The sequence below is a fragment of the Osmerus mordax genome, chromosome 2 (genome assembly GCF_038355195.1).
Source record: "Osmerus mordax isolate fOsmMor3 chromosome 2, fOsmMor3.pri, whole genome shotgun sequence".
In the NCBI taxonomy this organism is placed as follows: Eukaryota; Metazoa; Chordata; class Actinopteri; order Osmeriformes; family Osmeridae; genus Osmerus; species Osmerus mordax.
In genome coordinates, this window is record NC_090051.1 from 13010142 (window position 1) to 13031870 (window position 21729).

Below are 21729 nucleotides of genomic sequence, written 5' to 3' on the forward strand. Positions count from 1 at the left end.
TTTGAGATATCTAGCATTTTGAATTGATAGTAACAGATCTTCGCCGGTTCTCTCTGCTGTGGAGTGTATTTCTGTTCTGCCCACAAACGTGTTGTTTCTCCTGGCAACGAAAGATACTGCCAATCCCGACACTGCCATCTGTGCCTTCCGACTAGTACCAGCCACAGTCCCCTCCATCCTCTCAGCCATCTTCAGTTCAAACTCAAACCTCTGTAGACCTCCATCTGAATGTGAAGGCCGTAAGTAGATGGCTAGTTCACACATAGATGGAATCATCTGGGGATAATTTCTGAAACAGCTTCCTTGCAATGACAGTGATCAATCAACACTCCCCTTTTCATTTACGTTTGAGTTTTGAACCATTGTGCGATTTTCCCTGGACCTACACGCACACTCTCTTTCCCATTTCAGCTGCGTTTGTACCGGCGGGGTCATTAGCAGAGACGAATGGGCGATGGCGGTCCGTTTGTTAAAGCAGGGTGTCTCACATGAGTTCTCTCTTCACTCTGTATCTGTCAAACAGCCTTCAAACCAAGGACCTATTATGCATGTAAATGAGCATCATAAAACTGAAGATTTCATTTAGGGTCATTAACGAGGCCCCTGCCCCCCCCCCATCCTGCCCCTCCCAACGACCACGTTTGGCTCCTAATTAAAAGTATTTGTCTTTGCGGCCCTTGCGACTTTCGCTGTCCTGTCACTGATGCCACAGATGAGAGGAAGGAAGGAGGAGGAAAATCGAGAGAAAGGAGATAGAGGGAGGAGGGAGGGGAGGGGAGGGGAGGGGAGGGGAGGGAGGGAGGGAGGGAGGGAGGGAGGGAGGGAGGGAGGGAGGGAGGGAGGGAGGGAGGGAGGGAGGGAGGGAGGGAGGGAGGGAGGGAGGGAGGGAGGGAGGGAGGGAGGGGGGGGAGGGAGGGTCACTGATGCCGCAGATGACAAAATAGAGGGGGGAGGGAGGAGAGAGGGTGAGAGGGTGACAGGTTTCACATGTGCAGCTTGATCATCGCTGATAGGCGGGTGAATACGGGGCTGTGGAGACTGCGCTCGTCACAGCCAGCTAAACTGGGTCTAATTAGACAGAAGAAAAAACGATACGTGTGGGTCAGAATGAGGGGTCAACCGAAATAGAAATGAGCTTCTTGTTGTTGAAATACTGTGAGGTGTCCTGCTTGGCTGACGCCTCTGACTTCATCTCTACATTTAAAACACCATGAGAAAACAATGAGGAGGCTGCGAGCTCTCATCGACGGAGTGAAGCGAACGAAAGGAGGAGAGAAAACGGGAGGGAGGGCTAAGAGGGGTGAGAGATGAGGGAGTGTGAGTGGTTGTCGTGTCATGAGTGGATGTGAGAGCAAGCTGGAGGTCTCAGTGTGGAGAGCTGGAGCAGCTAAGCTGCTGGTGGGAGCTCGATTACAAAGCCCACCAACAGAACTAAGCTCATGTTTCCACCCTCTACAAAACAACAACAACTTGAGAAACTGCATTTAAAGACAGAACGACTCAATCTCCAGTCCAGAGTCGTGTGGAAGATGGACATTACAAAGGCGCATTGAGAAGACCACTCACCGTTCCCGTTGAGGTGCCCGTGCAGGTCATCGCCCAGACGCCAGGCGAGGTGACCCTGTCGGCCATCCATGACCTCCGACCCCTCCTCCCCCCGGCAGGACAGCAGGGCATGGCCGACTCGGGGCGACGCCTCCATGAGGGGCAGGCCTGCAGGGCTCCCCTCCTCCCCATTGGCTGGGCCGTTGTCCTGGGAGACTAGCGGCCTCTCATCCCCGTCTGTGTCAGAGCCTGTCTCCACCACGCTCTCATAGTTCAGCACTGCAACACACAAACAAGCACCACTGTTAGGTTTCTAAAACAACATCAGACCTGGCACTAGTGGCTCTGATGGCTCGGGGCGAGGGAGCTTAGGGGAAAGTCACATTCCTGCCTGCAGAGTTTGGGGAGCGTTCCACGCAGCCAGACACCCAGGGGACTGAGGCAAAATGGAGTGCTTGTAAATATTACATTGCTGAGCGTGATAACAGGGGTCTGGGTCGGGACTAAGCCTCGACTTGAATTAAAGTGCTCTTTTCGACGCACCGCAATACTGAGATAAAGGTGCATGAGAACCGCCAGCCCTCCGTCGGGAGGAGAAACAAGGGAGGCGGGGTGGGCGGGGGAAGAAACAACAGCAAAAAAAATGTGAAGTCATGACATCATGGGAACTAGATGCAGGAAGGAGGGCCTCAGGGGTGGAAAGAACGAGAGCAATTTTCAGGTTCATTTTGAGTTCTGGGTATGCCTAATAAAGCAATATTTCGCCAAGCTCTCAAGCCCGTTATCTGCAGAGGTCTCTGCCAGATGCAGGGCTGAGGGCTGGTGGGTGGTGGGGAGAGGCCGGAGCATGTTCAACTCAACCGCCTGTTTGAGTGGGTATTCTTTTGTTCCATGTGATCATTTCACAGCATCGACGTTCACATCTCTCCCTCATAACCTTCTCCAGCATTACCAGGAAACAGAATACAAAAACCTCTCTCTCTGTCGCTCTCTCTCCGTCTCTCTTGCCCTCCAGCTCTCTCTCTCTCTCTCGCTCTGCTCGCTCGCTCTCTCTTTTTCTCTTCCTCTCTCTCTCTTTCTCCTGCTCCCTTTCTTTTTTCTAGTCTTCCCCCTTTTGGATACATGGAGATTAGGCAGCGCATGTCTGTTCATAATATGATCTTTGTCTGACTGTATAGGCCGGCACTTGCCTCCTAGACAACTGCGCAACAGGTGCAAATTAAAAAGGGGAGTCACAGTGGGCTGGGCCGAAATCTGCTGACCTGGGCTGTATACCAAGAGGAGAGGAGGGGGATGGAAGGGCGTGGGACTAAAGCCCCTTTAATAAGAGGTGTGACCACCAGGATTTAGGGGGAGTTCAGACAGGGTAATGCCTTCTCGGATCAAAAAACCGAAAAGAAAAGAAAGGGGGGATGGAGAGAATGAGTTGAGGAGTGAGACGTGAATGCTCGTTGTGTGGTCTAGGTACGCGTTTGGATATAATATGATCTCACTCTCAACGTCTTAACCTCGCTCTCACACTGCCTCGCATTATCCTCCCCCACCTTGGCCTAGGAACAATAGTGGTCGTGCCTTTTCGCTGAATGAAATATCTGACCCTTGTTCAAACCTCGGGAAGGAACAGAAACCGGCTAGAATCCTGTCCACTTTGTAGAGGACTTGTTTTTCCTCCAACCAAACGTGCATGAGTGAATAGAGTAATGAGTAAAGAGAGAGTTAAAGAGAGAGAAAGAGGGAAAGAGGGAAAGAGGGAAGAGAGAGAGAGAGAGAGAGAGAGAGAGAGAGAGAGAGAGAGAGAGAGAGAGAGAGAGAGAGAGAGAGAGAGAGAGAGAGAGAGAGAGAGAGAGAGAGAGAGAGAGAGAGAGAGAGCATACTGCCAGTGTATATCCCAGGTCACTGACAAAGAAAAAAGTTTGCGAATAAAAAACTCCAAGACAACTGTTTGTTAGAAACTTCTCTAATGTTGCTCAGATACTTTGGCAGCGTGGGACTGTTTAGTATCTGTGCTGCGTTGGGGTGGCGGGTGGGTAGACAGAGAAAAGCCAGTGACCTCCCTAACAAAGGACATTCATCACTCTGTTTGCCTCCCAGGTCACATGGGTCTGGGGGAGAGGCAGATGTCACCGCAGCTCTGGCTGCAGGCAGGAGATCGCTCTCTGTTCACGTCTATCTGAAAGGACCTATAGTCCTGCTATCCAGCCATCACACACACACACGCGCGCACACACACCACCACTACCACCTGTATGTACAGCGGTTGTTTATCCTTCAACGGGAAACTGCCCGGTGTTTGGAAAAGTGATTTCAGCACTGTGTTCTAGCTACATAGGTTCTACAGTCCACAGACTGCGCGATAAAAACCCGCAGAGAACCAAGAGTTAAATTGAGCGCTTTGTTCCGGTGACATCTTTGACGGAGCGCCGCCCTTCGCTGCCGTCTTGCTACACCTCCATTGTGTGTCTGGGCGCCGCCGTTCCGACCTGCTGATCTCCCAGAGGTCTATTGTCTCTGGCCGTCACCTCTCCAACGATTCCCCCTTTGTGCTCATTCAAGGAGCCAGAGACAAAGCCTGCAACAACGCACTCATTCTCCTCACACACCACTCCCTCTCTTTCTCCCTCTCCTTCTCTGTTGAGCTCTCTCTCCCTCTATCTCCTGCTCTCTCTCCCTCTATCCCCTGCTCTCTCTCTCTCTCCCTCCCCCTTTCTTTCTCTCTCTCTCTCTCTCTCTCTCTCTCTCTCTCTCTCTCTCTCTCTCTCTCTCTCTCTCTCTCTCTCTCTCTCTCTCTCTCTCTCTCTTTCCTCTCTCAACCCCTGCAAGACGCTTCACAAAGACACATTAATCTTCCTTGTTCAGTTTTGTCATCTCCTCTCCTCTGTTCACCTCTCCTCTCCCCTTCTCTCTTCTCCTCACCTCTCCTCTCCGAGTCAGACCACTCTCAGATACCCCAGCAGAAGAATGGCTTCTTTTATGCAAACAGATCTGTCCAGCTGTTCCTGTTGAGAGGGTGTGTGTGGGTAGGGGTGGTGGGGGTTTGGTGACTTCATGCCTCCATCTCCCCCCCCTCCCCTTACCCACCCCCACTCTGAGTATGTTTCCAGTTCCGGGGCAGGTGCTTTCACAAAGGTATGCAGCATCGATCGGAGATAACAGGGGACTGTGTGTTTAGCGGCTCAGACAGCTTAGTGCAGGTGGTGAGAGAGCGGGAGGGAGAGAGATCTCTGGAGTGTCTCTAGGAGAAGGAGGGTGGGATGGTGGGAGAGTAGGAGGGTGAGGAGGGCTTTCTCACCAATGAGGTCACTACATTATATCTTCTCATCAAATCACCATGTAAATAAACTGGAGATTTAAACTGGTACAAAGATTACAGTTCACCACAGAAAACACTGACCAGTAGCAAGTCTACAGTCTTAATACACCCAAGAGATGTATTTTTCTGTAATTAATGCATGACCTTTACCTGATGACTAGGTTTAAACATCACCCAGCACATTTCCACTATCCCTGGCTCCCAGGCTTGCAAACAGTTGTATACCATACCTGGCACAGAATTACAAATCCGTCAGTATCCCCAGTCCTCACCAGCGCCTCTTCCAAAGCTGCTCCCCCAGCTGCCCTAGGCGCTGGCCAAACACCCACACCATCCATGAGGTAAAGCAAAACGCTTGCCCTCACAGGGGCTAACCATCCAGCCAGCTCTCTCTGTCTCGTCCTGCTCTCTCCACTTCTCTCCTGTGTGCTATTCCGTGTGCCCAGCTCCATTTCCCAACACAGAGACAGTATCCCAGTATTTGACGTGTTTATAGATCCAGACGTTCGGTTTCAGGCTCCAGGTGCCTCTGACTGAACGCTCACTACACCGTCCGCTACCAGCTAATAATGAGAGATGAGGTGGAAGCTACTGAAGAAAAACTGCTCTCTTTCTCTCTCGCTTTTTTTCCCTCTCTCTCTGTCTCTTTCCCTCCCTCCCCCCCCCTCTCCCTCGCTCTCCTGGCTCGTCTGTGAGTGGTGCAGATCACCTGAGCGAACAGCTGGAGGGGGAGGGGAGAGGGAGGTGAGTTAGGTAAGGAAGCGTTGCCGTGGAAATAAGGTCGCTGCCTAGCGGTTGTGTGCTGGAAGTGATTCAACCTTCGTCAGTCAGTGCAGGTAGCTCTGCCAAGGTAGGGAGGCAGTATAGTTCCACATTAAGAAGATGTCGAAATAAACTAATATAATGTGATGTTATTGAATGATGTATTAAGTCATGTTGAAGTTATTGGATTTAGAGAATGTTTGATCATGTTAGTTAGGCATTGTTGACCATGCTGAGGCCTCGACAGAACTACACTTCTGTTTGACCATGGAAACTAGGCACACGTGTAGGTGTGTGTCTGTGTGTGTGTTTGTGTGTGCGCATGCATGTGTGTGTGTGTGCGTATGTGTGTGAGTGTGTGCCAGACAGGAGGACAGTTGTGGGCCTGTCGTGAGTTCAGTCACAGTAGCCTGGCTCTAATTAAATTAAACTCCCATTTATCTACTGGGTTGTGAGCAACAGGCTGGAAAAAAAGAAGAGAAGAGAAGGGAAGCAAAGGGAAAAGAGAGAGAGAGGGGGAAAGAGACAGAAATAGAGAGCGAGAGACAGGGAGAGAGAGAAAGATCGGAGTTTTCAAGTGCCCAGACGGCCCACCTTTCCCCCTCTCCCTCCCTCCCCTCCCCTCTCTCCCTCCCTCCGTCAGAGAGCTACCATCTGTGCCCTGCCCGCGCACATGTTACTCTTCTCAACAAATGCTCAGGGCCCCCGCCGGCACACTCACTAACACACACACGCACACACACACACACACACACACACACACACACACACACACACACACACACACACACACACACACACAGAAGAAGACAGCAAGGCTCCCCCTGGACACACACAGAACAGGAGGAGGTTAAGGATAGAATAGACAGTTCAACATGGCCCCGTTAGCCAGGAACACAGCCCAAACCAAGGTGAAAGGACTGGAGGACAAGAAAAGCACCATGTTCAAGAAAAATAGAATACACACTCGTTCGTCTGCTGATGTCGGATTGAAAAAGGGCTTAAAACGTCCTTAATGATTTTTAAGAACAGAAATAGAAAAACAAGTCTAGACATGAAAGAAGGGGAGGACTCATTTTGTCCCTGTTTGGAGTGAATATTTGTCAATTAATATGCAAATCTACCAGCAGATGCAGCAAGCCTTACTTGTGTAACTCTGTCCTGTTGGTCACTCACTGCTCTTACTGTTTCAACACACACACACACACTTGCACAAACACACGCATGCACGTACACACAAATACACACACTTACACAAACATACACACTCACACACACTTATACACACAAACACACATTCATACACACCACAATGGCTCCTCTCCCATTAAAGACTACCAGTTAAAAGCCTGGTCAACAACACTGGACTGCTTAAGCCTGTGATACATTAAGACATCAGTGTTTGTTGTTCCACTGACTATTCCCTCCATACTCTGTAACAACCCGTCAAAATAATAACCACACGGATCAATTCAGGCTTTTAATTTGCTCTTCCAAGTCAACATGAATTCACTTAACTAAATGGATTTTGCTCTTGGCTGCAGGTTAAGCATCGATTTTACGCTAGCGCTATTTTCAGTTCGAGGTGCTCCATATTTTGCATTGATTTCAGGGAAAAAATCAACCTCAACAGGATAAAAGATTGGTTGTCTCTTTTTGAGTGCAGTCCCGTCCGTGAGTGTATCTAGCTTGGTCCAGTGCTCCGAAGCCAAATGTGATTTTCACCTTTGTGGGGGAGTCGGGTGCAGATGGATTCGGGTGCAGATGGCCACAAAATGAGACATTATGAGCCTCATTTTAAGCACCACCAGCAGGAACTCAGGTTGCTCATGAAATATTCAGGCTAGGAGTAATATTCCTGCTCCTGCCGCTAGTAGTGATATGCCTGCTCCTGCCTCTAGTAGTGATATTCCTGCTCCTGCCTCTAGTAGTGATATTCCTGCTCCTGCCTCTAGTAGTGATATTCCTGCTCCTGCCTCTAGTAGTGATAATCCTGCTCCTGCCTCTAGGATTGATATTCCTGCTCCTGCCTCTAGTAGTGATAATCCTGCTCCTGCCTCTAGGATTGATATTCCTGCTCCTGCCTCTAGTAGTGATATTCCTGCTCCTGCCGCTAGTAGTGATATTCCTGCTCCTGCCTCTAGGAGTGATATTCCTGCTCCTGCCTCTAGTAGTGATATTCCTGCTCCTGCCTCTAGGAGTGATATTCCTGCTCCTGCCTCTAGTAGTGATAATCCTGCTCCTGCCTCTAGGAGTGATATTCCTGCTCTTGTCACTCCACGGCCTGCTGTCAGAGTACAGAACAATTTAACCTGTCACTGAGGGAGGCACAGAGGTTTTGTGTAAAACAACAATCTGAAACCCTTGTGAATACTGGAGAGTTGTTGTTTCCGAGTTGGAAATGTGTCACAAGGAGCAGCCTGGTTTTGCTAGACCCAGGTCCTTTGCCACAGTGCAGGGGCATGGACACACACACACAATCACACACACACACACACACACACACACACACACACACACACACACACACCCTTTATATAATCCACTACAGCCACAGAGACCTGGCCATGTGTTTGTACTTGTTTGGGACATTCCGTGCCAGGTTGGTTACTCCATAAGCTGCGCCCCAACCCCACCCCACCCCACTCCACCTCGCCCCCCCCACCGTTTCCCCCACAGGACCACCTGCCTCCGGTGGTCTGTACCCCAGATTAACAACACCCCCCCCCTTCCCCCTTTCCCCCGTCTCATCCGCCAGTGTGCTCCACACATCCTCCACACCACCGTCCATTACCAACATCACTGGGGGACAGCTTTGTTGATCACACTCTCTTTCTGTAAGTCTGTGTGCGCGTGTGCGTGAATGTGTGTGACTGGGTGCACGTATACATATACGTGCACGTATGTGTCTGTGAGCGTCTGTCTACGTGCGTGCGTGTGTGTGTATGAGAGAGGCGGCATCAAATAAATCACCTGTGCAGAAACGTATGCAAATTCGGATGAATACAAGCAATCAGGGCGAAATTAATTTAGCTGAATCAGATTAGGAGCCTTAATAAATCTATCTGCTGTGCTGCTTCCATCTGATACCCTCCTCCTCTCATCCTGTAGCATTAATTAGGACGCAACAATAACATACGGTAGAGCGGCAGGATTACTGTAAGCTGTCTCCCCCTCCTCTATGACAAGCTAAGCAAAACCTGAATCGCATTCAGGCATCGGCACCCACTCTCCGTTTGGCAGCTCCTTCTGTGCCAGTACGGAGAGAACATAGTAACACTGAGAGGAAATGGGGGGGGGGGTTGAAGTGTGAGAGAGTGAGGGAGGCTGGGGAGAAACAGACAGAGAAGGAGAGAGAGAGAGAAATAGAAAGAGGGAGAGAAATAGAAAGGAAAAAAAGAAGAAATGATGAGGCATTGAGAGAGGAAGAAAGAGGGAGAGATAGAGTGAAAGAAAGAGGGAGGGAGGTAGGGAGATGGGCATTTCAGTGGGCATGTCAGGGGCATCTGTGGTCTGGTCTGTGGTTACTACAGTGATCTGCTGCCAGTCACCAGCTGGCAGTGTAGTCAGGAGGACTTCCAACAGGTCAGTTTGTGTGTGTGTGTGTGTGTGTGTGTGTGTGTGTGTGTGTGTGTGTGTGTGTGTGTGTGTGCGAGTGCATGTGTAAAAGGGGTCCCACTGATAATACACCACGATGAGTAACAGTTTCAAGACCCCTAAATGTGGACTGCTCTTTCACATGGTAATGAGATTGTAAAACACATCTGTCCCTTTCTCCCTCCCTCCCTCCCTCCCTTCTTTTCTCCCTACCTCCCACACACACACGCACACACACACCGGTACAGAATCAATCACCTGAATAGCAGCGCCCACCTGGTATTGAAGAGAGAGCAGGCTTTCCTTCTGTCCTCTGACCCCTGACCCCTCCCCCAGCAACCCCTGCAGGGGGAGTGACCTTTGACCCCGGTGATGGTCTGTGTCCGAATGGCCCCATGCTGGTTTATTATGATCCTGAGCAGAAGATCTGCTGCAAACAACACACCAGTGCACGCAAACCTTACCTTAGGTATTGTGTGTGTGTGTGTGTGACTGAGAGAGAGAGAGAGAGAGAGAGAGAGAGAGAGAGAGAGAGAGAGAGAGAGAGAGAGAGAGAGAGAGAGAGAGAGAGAGAGAGAGAGAGAGAGAGAGAGTGGGTGGGTGGGTGTATGTATGTATGTGTCCACTCAGGATACCTTGGTTAAGGAAGAGGTGGTAATTAGTTCAAGTGGATAATTAGGATGCAGCTTATGCCACTTAAATAGGGCTCGTACTAACGTGCCGCTAAGCTACAGAATCCCTCGTTCTGTACACAAACAAACACACGCACACACATTCCAAGTCAGACACACATTTGCACACCCTCCCTACACGCCGTAAACACGAGACCAGGATGGACGATTATGAGCTGGGTTGCTGTAAATATTTGAGAGGCCATTGTTCCTGCGACTTCCTGTGGAGACTGGCCTCTTCCACTCCAGGAGATTCTCAGGGGAGCCAGTGGAGGGATCGGATTATCATCCAGAGCGGAAGTCCTATCCATTCCACCCGAGCCCGTTACAGAGTTCCGTTCCTGCCCTCACAGGCATCAATGCTGTTACAGAGGCCAGCGGCGGGGGTAGTCATGGTGAGAAAGAGACAAAATCACAAACTCTTGAGGTTAACTCTCCACACTGCCATTTGCAAGACAAAGTGGTCCGATCAGTGTTTGTGAGTGTGCGCAGCAACTATGCAAAGAGCTAGCTGTGTCTGTGCAGCAGGATGTAACTCCAGCCAGCTGTGTGTCGCTAGCTGTGTGTGTCGCTAGCTATGTCTGACGAGGGTCAGAGACAACAGGCACCACCGGAAACCACCTCTGGAGCGCGGAGATATCCTGGCACCAGCTACCTAATCATTTCTCAACTATGCAGACAAAGAATCTAAGAATGGACAAAATCTCTAGGGGGAAAAAGAGAGAGAGAGTTAGAGGAGGGAGGGAGAGAGGTAGAGAGAGAGAGAGAGACAGATTGCAGAGTTTCCATCACCAACCTGTTGGCAGACTGTTATATAATTACAGCTATGCTACCCAGCCTGTTCCACATGCGGTCTTGAAAACAACAAGGAGAGTTACTCTGTAATTCACCCCTGGGGAGGGACTGAGAGCAGGGCAGGATCGGGGGAGAGGGAGGTTGCGGGGGGGGGGGGGGGGGGGGATAGAGCACAGCTCGGTTGCAGCCCAATGACTTACTGTTTTCTTACATGTTCAACAGCCTGTGAACCACTCGATACAGAGGAGGAGAGATGCGGGAGAGTTAAGGAGAGGAGGAGGAAAGGAGGCAGGGATGGAAGGAGGGAGAGAGAGAACAGTTTCAGCAGTGCTGCCTCTCGACTTCAGAGGCGCCAAGAAAAATGCCTCTGAGTTGACTATTAAAAGAGACCTCGGAGCTGACTCTTATAAGAGAGACCACGGGCGTGCTTTATCTCAAAGGTGGCTGGGTTTGTTTCTGGCGAGAGAAGGAGGGAAGGAGGGAGAGAAGGAGCCCCTTTGAGTAACCGTACACCTCACCAGGGTTTAAAGCTATGGGCCTGTGCTGGTGGTCTGGTGCTGTTGGCGTCGACATGGCCACCAATTGAGTGTCTCTCAGGGATAGGTGTGTGAAAACAGCACAAAGGCGGAGGAAAGAAAAAAAAACTGAGAAGAGAGAGAAAGGGGAAGTTGAGGTCCGGCCTGTCGTTGGGCCCTCACAAACCCTCTCTCTGACACCACTGAAAGACTACAGCTCATTCAAAATTCTGCAGCTAGATTATTAACCAAAACTAAAAGGAGAGAACACATTAGTCCTGTCCTAGCTACTTTACACTGGCTCCCTGTTACCTTCAGAATTGACTTTAAGGTCCTTTTCCTCACATACAAAGCTCTACACGGACAAGGACCTAGCTACATTGCTAACTCCTTTATAAACTACACACCAGCTAGAACACTGCGATCATCAAATGCAGGCCTATTAGAGGTCACCAGAAGCAGTCATAAGAAGATTGGTGATTCGGCCTTTGTCAATTACGCCCCAAAACTATGGAACAAATTACCCATAAATATTAGGGAAGCAAACACTCTAGACATTTTTAAAAGACAGCTTAAAACCTACCTTTTTACCGAAGCATTTAAGTAATTTTATCTCAAAAGGGTTTTCCTACTTTTAAAGTTGTTTTTTCTCTTGAACAGAAATCTTATTGGGATTTTTATTTTTGTTTGAATTGTTTATCACTTGTATTATTGTTTTTATTGATTTTATGTAAAGCACCTTGAGCTACAATTCTTGTATGAAATGTGCTATATAAATAAAGTCTTACTTACTTACTTACCCTCCCTCTTCCTCCCCTCCCATCGCTCTTTCTTTCGTTCTTTCTTTCTTTCTCACCTTTCTCTCCCCTCCTCCTCTTAGTAATTTTTTTTCTCTCTCTCTCACCTCTCCCTCTCTGAATTCTTTCCTCCACCCTTCTCTCTCTTTCTCTGTCTTTACTCTTCTCTCTTTCTCTCTCTCCTTTCTCTCCCTTTCCTCTCTCTCTCTCTCTCTCTCTCTCTCTCTCTCTTCTCTCTCTCTTTTTTCTCTGTCTGTTCCCATTCTTCTCTGTCTCTGTTCTTATCAGTGTGCAGAGTGAAAGGTGTGATGGCCCACTAGTTCCTCTTGAGGGTATAAGTGTGAGAGTCATGTCTTGCCAGTCACCTCAGATAGGAACTTAATCAGGTTGAGGCACCTTGAGCCTGGCAGGGTGGTTAAACTTTATCGCCTGCCTCCATCACCGCCTGTACCCCTTATACCGCCCTGCCAGCCCCTCTCACACTCACACACACACACAGATACACACACAGGTGCACACACGCACACACACCCGCCTCTTATTGTTAATCATATTAACAATAAGAGGGGTCAGGCAGAGCAAGCAATGGACACAACTGTATTTAGAGAGTGTTATACAGTATGTCCCCTATTACTGTGACACCTATTTCTGTTAGCTTGTTGTCACAGTGACACACCACAACATGCGGTCACCACTGTGTGACTGACTGTTATCAACCAATAACAGTCAGTTAACCAACTGTAATGTCAAATGTATTTTGTGCTCACCTCCAACTGATGATCTTCCAGGACTCAATGTGTAGGACTTAGTAAGAGGCTGCAGTTTGTGTGTAGCATGCCGTTTCATACGTGTGTAGATACCTGTGTGTGTGTGTAGATTCATTAAGTGTGTGTGTGTAGCTTCATAAAGCATATCGTTTCATAAAGTGTGTGTGTGTGGCAGTTGGAGCGGCCAGCCCTGTCACCTCAGCAGAGCGGTACCTTGTCCCCATGGTGAGGACACCCTCACTGCTGCTGCTGCTGATAACACTGCCTGAGACTGATAGCAAACGGACACACCGAGGTGTGTACGTGTGTTTTATGTGTGTGGGGTGTGTATCTGTGTTTAAGGGGGGTCTGTGTGTGAAGGGGGGGGGGGGTGCATGTGTTTTTGTGCAGGTGTGTGGGTGTTTTTGTGTGTGTTTATGTGTACGAATGTGTGTGGAGGTGTTTAATTGTGTATGTGTGTGCGTGTGTTTGTGTATGAGCCGTGGGTAGGGTCAGAGGTGTGAAGCATTCTTTCGTAGCCTGTCTTTATGTTGCAAAACACAATTAGTCAGTCCTGCAGCTATTTATGAAGTCCACAATGGATTTTAACACCCCTGCCAAGAGCTTTAATATTTGTGTGTGTGTGTGTGTGTGTATGTGTGTGCATGTGAAGAGAGAAAGAACAAGTAATACATGAATAAGGATTCAAAGTCACCACAGCAAAGGTGAAACTTCTCTCGTTCAACTTTGCTACATTTTCTACATAAATCTGAGGTTTATCAAACCCATGTCTGTCTGTGTACCCATTCAATTAATCATCCACCACTGTAGAGAATGGGGGGGGAAGAGGAAGATAAAGGAGGGAGAGTGGGAGAACGAGAAAGTGAGAAAGCGAGAGGGAGAGCGAGAGCATGAGAGAGATAACCAGGGAGAGAGAGGAGAGAAGAGAGGCCGTTCTCAGGAATCTAGGTTGCCTGAGAGGAATCAGACCTAACTCAAGATGAACTGAATAATGTATGCATGCTTAAAGTTTTGGCAATGATGAGGCAGTTTCAACCCCCCCCCCCCACCCCCACCCACTCCCAGTCTCCCTTGCGGAACTCTACTCTCCCAAACAGATGAATTATTCACCTCTCAGGTGGAGCTCTGCTCTTCACAAAAGGAGAGGGGTAGGGTTCATCTACAATCCTTCTAGTATAGTACACTATCATACACTAGTAAACTATCCTACCCTGACCAATACCCTATCCTTCACTATTACACTATCCTACACTGACCAGTACACTGTTCTACAGTAACTATTCTACTGTAAATTGAGTGCACTGACTGAACTAAACTACAATCCCAACTTCTGATGCTATTACACAACATCTAATTCAATGTTTCAACTTATTTAGTTAGCAAAAAATACATTATTAAACAATTAAATTCACACAAAATACAAATTAAACGTCATCTTACACTTCCTGGTCAAGTGGCAGCAATATCCACGAGGTAAACAGATGTCTAGCTTCCTCAGTCTGGTGCTACCCGTTTAGTTCCTCCTCTCGGCGGCCCCTGGGCTGCTGGACGGCTTGTTTTACTGCCCCCAGACGGGCAGTAACCGTCAGCAGGGCCCAAATAATGTGAAACATGATCTTGTTTGTGGATGATCTTATTTGTGAAACTTGGCTGCTACACATTTCCCTCAGGTGAGTTGAGTTTCACTCAACCTCCATTTAGGCAGCTTCACTCCAGTGCGCTGGCACTGAACCAGAGGTACACATGGAAGTCTGGATCTCAACACAGACCCCAGAGAACAATATTTGATTTTTTTTTCTCGTTTCCCTTCACCTTTCAGTATTTGGGTCGAACTAAAGAGTGCGAGGGAGGGCTTTGTGGGAAAGAAAGGGAGTTTTCAGTCATTTATAACATGAACATGGATCTTTTTTTCAGTCCTGTTGGCTGAAATGACAGATCCCTCACTCGGTCTTCAGATGTGCTATAATACTGGCTACGACACGAGGTCTTCACAAAGTATGTCAGCTTTAATCTCTGTTTCATCAGGGCCTTTCCTGGAGAAACCAAGCCTGCCTCAGCGTCAACAGTCTTACAGGAGGATGACAAGACAAGGACAGTCAGGAGAGAGAGGGGGAGGGAGAGAGGGAGCGAGAGGAGGAGGGGACAGGGAGAGAGGGGGAGGGAGAGGGGCAGTGAGGGGGGAAAGGAGGGGTTGGAGGTGGGGCAGGGGTGGGGGTGGTTCCAAATTACTGGTATGACAGAAGTTGCAATTATCCCAGGATGAATCATTACAAAGATAATACATGCGGCCAACCTCATGAATATTCTAGATTGGCCACACCCATGGCTTAACGAGGAACTCTGCTTCCAATTACTTCCTCATGACAGATAGACACGGCGTCGCTCAAGCATACACACACGGGCACACACGTCGGCTCAAACACACACACACATACACACACGATGGCAAGAGAGTTCCTCTCCTGTTCGACAAGTACTGCTTGAAATAGCACTTTTGGCAAAGCTGGTCTGCTTCCTGGAACATGAATTACAGTAGTGAAACTGCTGATGCTACTCTGGTTTTGCTCAGTAGTAGACCTTCTGGACCCAACAGTCAAGCTGACCATGTCATCTAGACTGTAGACGAGATCCATACTGATCTGTCAGGAACACCAGGGCTCCATAAACTGACTTGTACAACACTTGTTCAGGAAATCATGGATGAATCAGATTATCTGACAGTCACTTTGACCTTTGTCAAACTTACCATTGTTTCTTCACCCCGTCTCTCTCTTTCTCTCTCTCTCTCTCTCTCTCTCTCTCTCTCTCTCTCTCTCTCTCTCTCTCTCTCTCTCTCTCTCTCTCTCTCTCTCTCTCTCTCTCTCTCTCTCTCTCTCTCTCTCTCTCTCTCTCTCTCTCTGTCCCTCTCTCTCTCTCTCTTTCTCTTTCTCTTATCTATTTTTGATTGACACTCTATCTCTTAATGCACTTTCTGTTCATTTCTATGTCCATCTCTCTCTCTCTTCTTCACACCTACACACAGAAACAGACACTCAGACCTCTGATCACGGCTACTACCAAGTGTTAGTGCCAAGCGCCTGTGAAAAGCTAAACTTAAAGAGTCTCATCTAAGCTAAACTTACTCAACTTATCTAGAGTCAACACCATCAGGTGTTGACTCTAGATAAGTTGAGTAGCCTAAACAGATTAAAGAGCTGATAAGAGGTTTAAATGCTCCTCCCCTACCTTGGCTAACCTGGGGCTTCCTGTGTCAGGGTCTAGTCCGACACACAGAGACAGACCATGAAGCACAATCCCTCTCGACCTCGGCAGAGAAAACATCAATATGAGTCACGGAGCCACAGAAACCAGACAGACTGTCCTGCTACCATACCACAATACCCCCCCCCCTCCGGAATCCCCCCCCCCCCTTCCCTTCCCTCCCCTCCCCTCCCCACAAACACACACATGCCCCTCCGACACACAAACAAGCAAACACTCCTCCCACAACACAGACAAACATACTCTGCAGGAAAGCTAGCCAGTGATAATTGCTTAGCAGGGATGAAGGGCATGGGAAGAGAGGTGGAGGCACCCTGTCGATTCTACTAGACGTGGAGCGGGCCGAGGTCACCCCTCCGGCCCCCGGGGGGACACCTTTGGACAGACAGATGCGCGCATCCTCCATGTGACCTGGGACGAAAACCCCCCTTTTCACTGCCACCCACCCCTAGGCTCAGTGTGTGTCATTTACTACACCCCCCCCCCCACACACACACACGCACACTTCCACCGTTGCACTGTCCTCCCGTCCTCCCCAAGCCTACCCCCTCCTCCCCCACCCTGGGTGGCAACAGGGCCCACATTGAGGGGAGGGAAACTGACAGGCGTTCAGCCCCCCAGGCCACAACTCTACAGTCAAGTGGACCGGTAGGCTGTGGGGATGAAAAAATCAGATAAATGACTTATGAAGAGTCGTTTGCTCCTCTCCTGCCCCTCTCTGACTAACCCTCCCCACCACTCTGACACAACGTAGACCGGGAGAGGGGACGGCAGCTGGGGCCAACGACCCCAGCGTCACGACAATGCTACCTCACTCCCATTACCTATGACTATTTCCTGTCGTGGCAGAAGGCAGGAAGTCCATCACCACGAAGGCCTCGTGGGATGAGACTGAACCAGCTATGAGGCCAACGGGGATGACATCTACACGCTATATCAGAGACCCACAGAGGAGAGGATGTTGCCAGTTCCTCAGTAAATCCCTGTGTTTCTATAAGGACCCAACCAGGCACATCCTGGCAGGCCTTGGGGAGGGGGAGGCAGAAGAGACAGTGTTGAGTGTGAGCGCTCAGCTGGGTGGGTGTGGGATGCCAGAATTCCCTGTAACGACTCTGAATCCTCCCAGCTGGGCAGGAGTCTAGGGAAAGGAGTGAGTGAGACTGGGGGAGAGGGGAAGAGATGAAGGAGAGAGGAGGGGAGGGATGGGTAAGAGATGGGGCAGAGATGATGAGGGGAGAGCTAGGGGAGAGATGAGGGAAGAGATGAGAGGAGAGATGGAGGAGAGACGCGACCTGGGGAGTGGAAGGAGGTATTTCAACATGTCACAGGTGCAGAATGTAACAGCTCAGGAGTCTTTTTTTTTTTTTTTTTAAGTCTCACTTTTTTTTTCAAGCATTTCCTCTTTCTGGCTCAAGTTTTCCTGTCAGCAAGACGAGGCGAGGAGATCAACAGCACCCGAGAGGGCAGCCCTGGGTTTTATATCCTTATTGTGTTTGGGCCTGTGCCTACAGAATCCAGGTGGATGTCATCTCAAGGACGAGCTCCAGGAATGTGTTTGGAAGTCCAGAGAAGGACATGGGTTTCCAAGGAGAAGTGGTTGAGTTGCTTTGTAAATCACAGGCATTATGTTGCCCTACAATGGGGTTAGAGCATGTTGACTGAATGAGGACCACATCCCTTCCTCCGCAGGACAATAGCAATGTTTGGTCAAACAAATGGCAACAAACACACACTGCAAGTTTGTTATTAGAAATCCAAAACGATCATTTGGATTTGATTCATCTAGGAGTGAACTTGAGGACCTTGTGTCATTTTCATAGTTTCACATGAGATTGTCAATATGAATGATACCAAGCTACAAACCCCAAAATCACACTTTCATTATGTTCCACCTCTGAGGACTGTCCCTGTGGGAGATCGCTTCAGCCATGTTGAGAAACAATCGCCAGATTCTCTGTGTTCTCTTTTAACTGAAACATTTGCGTAAAAGAGGACAAACCAACCAAGTTACCTACAGGCACTTAGAACACATCCTTGACTAAATTAGCAATTTATGGAAATAACCAGACGGTCGTGTACACTAAATGATGCATGTGACACATCAGAGAACACTTCAATTTTGTCTCTTCTGCTTTTCTTTTTTTTTTTCTACCTTTCCTGTTCTTGTTGCTCCTTCACTGTGTGACTATGACTGCTGTCAACACCCTGGCAAGATCGAGGTGACAATCGGAAGCGAGTCACCTGTCCCTCCCAGCGCTTGTCCACTTTGGGAACATCTGAAGGGGGAGGGGAAATTGTGCACACGCTTATGGGGGGGGAGGAGGGGGGGATTGTATCACATGACCCATGACTGGTTGAGTGTGGTGGAACTTGGAAGGTTGGTGGTGTTGGTGTCGTTGAGCCTGGTAGAGTACAGAACGGGGATATGTCTATCCTGAGGAGGCGGGGGGGGGGCGGGGGGTTCGGAGGGCGTTGTGAGGGGAGGGGGAGCTTCCCTCAGCCCAGCAGGCTATGGGGGGGGTCCCAATAGGGGGGGGGGGGGTTCGGGGGGGCAGGCTTCCCTCAGCCCAGCAGGTCGTGGTAATAAACGCTAGTTCCTTTGTTCCTGGCACAGTTGGCAGGGGGAGTGCAAACAATACCGGGTCTATAATGCCTTCTCCCAATGGAGGCCGGCCTCAGATCTATCCCTGGCTTCAGCCTCGGCCGGACACTAACTAGCTACTCCTACCGCGCGTATACATGCACCTCAACATTCAGCTTCAGCCGGACACTCACTTCCTCAGCATTGCTCCCTACATGCAGTTTAACCTTGCTGATGGAGAAATTATACAGGACGCAGTTCTCAACTGAGGGACTTCCTGTTTGAAACTGTTTCTTTATGATAATGTGTCTCAAAGTCTATATTTTAACCTAGTTCTCAGTTGGCTGAGGGAAATGGTTTTCCTGTGACCCACCTAAGAGATCCAGACAGACTCATGAAGACATCTTAAGTCAGCTTTTATCACTACTAGTTTGATCTCCCCAGCTGCGTGCTCTGGTAGTTCAGAAGATTAACAGCAGATAAGACCATGGTGACAATATCTCTCTTTTCCTCCCTGCCCCTCTCCCTCCCTCCTTCCCTCTCCTATCTCGCTTTCCCTCTCTCCGCCTGTCCATGCTTCCCTCCTCCTGTTCCCCTCCCTACCTCCCCCTTCCCAGGTCTTGTCTGACTGCCTCCTGGTCCTCTACGTTCCTCTGGGCCTGACCCTCTGTGTCCTGCACCTCTCTGGGAGTCCCAGGTGTTATTACAGCTGTGGTCTCCACACTGGGGAGGAGTGTGTGTGTTTGTGTGTGTGTGTTTGGGGGCTGGGGGGATATCTGAGTGTGTGTGTGAGAGTGTTTCAGGTGGTGGGGGGTGGTATCTCTCTGTTTGTGTGTATGTCTGAGTGTATGTGTGTGTGTGTGTGTGTAAGTGCGAGAGAGACAGAGAGTTGCAGGGAGGCTGTTAAAACCCCAGGGACGCAGCCAGCTGATTACAGACAGATGCTAGCCAGATGGGCGAGTGGGCGACCTCACATAGGTGTGACCGAAATAGAAGCCCAGTGTCGCCCATTCCTGACTCGTGCCGGCATGGCTCCTTCTTTAGCTTGAGACAACTTCACCCCCGTCTCTGCACATGGCCTGCTCCAAGGAGAACACTGGGATGAATGTTACCATGGGGTCACTCAACTATTTGGGTGGGGTGAGAGAGAGGGAAGGGGCGGTGTGACTGTGGAAGAAGCCTGTGTATGTGTTGTGTGTGTGTGTGTGTAAATAGGCCAATAAATCGTTCTATTACGAGCAGATTACATCTAACATTCCCTCTTGTGCTCACTGCAGTTGAAACCTTACCGTCTCAAAACAAGGGAGAGTGGGGAGAGGGAGAGAGAGGGAGAGAGAGGGAGAGAGAGGAAGACAGCGAGGGTCTGGGGCAAAGGGAAGGAGAGAGTGAAAGTGTGTGTGTGTGTGTGTGTGTGTGTGTGTGTGAGAGAGAGAGAGAGAGAGAGAGAGAGAGAGAGAGAGAGAGAGAGAGAGAGAGATATGAAGGACACGCACTTTGAAAAACCTGAACCGCTGTGCTCTGAGTGAGCGGCGAGTCACTACAGAAGGCCTTCTGCCACCAGGACACTTTTCATCCTTTAACAGCAAAGCCGTCAGAGCCCTCACCATCAACACTAGAGCCACTCTCCAAAAGAATAGGAGGATGGCCATCCTTTATTCCTCTCCTCTTCCTCTTTCTAGCCTCCCACAGCCAGTTAGTCATTAAGTAAAGTAGTGTTATTGTGTTAGATTACCCAGACTCAAAGCCCTTCTGGCTGCCTGAAGACTCGCTCTCTCAGACCCCCTGGGTGAGAGGACAAACTCGAACATCTAAACTGCTCAAGAGAATGGAACAGGCGGACCTGGCTAGCGACAGCGTGAAGAGGTGGGGAGAGGCTTTTGTCCACCGTGGCTGTCGTATCACACTCACACACACATATACACACGCGCATGCACACAACCACACACACAAGCGCACACAATGACATTCCTTTAACTAATTCACTGCAGGGAATAAGTAAGAGTGTCTTTGGCACCTTATACTGTCCTCGCTCAGATAAACTCCTCAAAATGAACACTGTGTCTCTTTCTTACTGTCACACTTAACTTCTGCTTTATCAGCTCATGACCATGGTTAGAAATAACTCGTCCTGTCAGCACTTGTGGCATAGGTGTGTAACTGTCACTGCCGGGCACCATGAAGATTGGTATTTATACGTAGCGAACATGTTTGATATGTAAAACGTTGAAGGAGAAACTGACTTTAACACTTATGTTAGAATATAACTTCCTCATACTGCTGTGCTCTGGAGTAAAGAGGGTGGTAGACACATGAACTATATAGAAACAGCAGTAGCACATGTTCAGGGCTCACAGCTCAATGTCAGTTCCAACACAATGCTGACTTGGTCACTACCATTTAATGCTGTTTTAACCCTAGGTCTGTAAATCTAATAAAATCACTAACTCCAAGAAACAATAAGCATTAAAACTCATTTGTGTTCAGACTAGCTTCCACTTCAACTCAGAAACACATCCTAAAATATTTATTTGGATAAAAAAACATTTTTTGGGAAAAAATGAAAAAAAGATTAAATGCATGCTTGGCCACACAGCTATGGCTGGGAGCATTGCATTAGATTAAAGTGAGTATAGAGGAAAGAGAGAGAGAGAGAGAGATAGAGAGAGAGAGAGAGAGAGAGAGAGAAGTGGTAGTGAGATATAGAGAGAGGGAGAATGTTGAAATCTTTGCATTCCCCAAGGTTGAAGGATATATTGTTGCTCAGTTTCAAAGCTCTCTCGCAGGCAGAATATTATAGTAGTTAAATATTAATTCATCCATTCAAAGAACAGTGGAATTTTTGTTTTTGCCTATTCTTTTGCTTTCGGCCCACCTGGCTCGCTCTTACTGTAAAAGTCTTTGTTTGCCACAGTGATGCAAACACACGACCAATCACAAAGACATGACACGGCTGCAAGTCCTGTGGTTTTGACCAACAGACAGTTTACATGCAGGAGCCCCAGCTGGCCAATAGCAAGTCGGGGGGTTTCTGTCTGTGTTTGACATAATCTATTCTGAAAACAGGTGTTTTTTCCAAAAGTCCTCAAATTCTGCGTATTAAAGAGGAAGAAAGAGGGGGGCATGGGCGA

At 48.9% G+C, this 21729-nt stretch overlaps 1 protein-coding gene across 2 annotated transcripts in view; it reads right to left on the bottom strand.

Moving 5' to 3' along the window:
- The window catches only part of zeb2a (zinc finger E-box binding homeobox 2a), a 51348-nt gene that overhangs the window by 12726 nt on the left and 16893 nt on the right, over positions 1 to 21729 (bottom strand). For both annotated transcript variants that reach the window (XM_067254485.1, XM_067254476.1), the window contains exon 3: positions 1567 to 1824. In XM_067254485.1, the coding sequence (XP_067110586.1) occupies positions 1567 to 1824 (258 nt within the window). The remainder of the gene's footprint in view (positions 1 to 1566; positions 1825 to 21729) is intronic.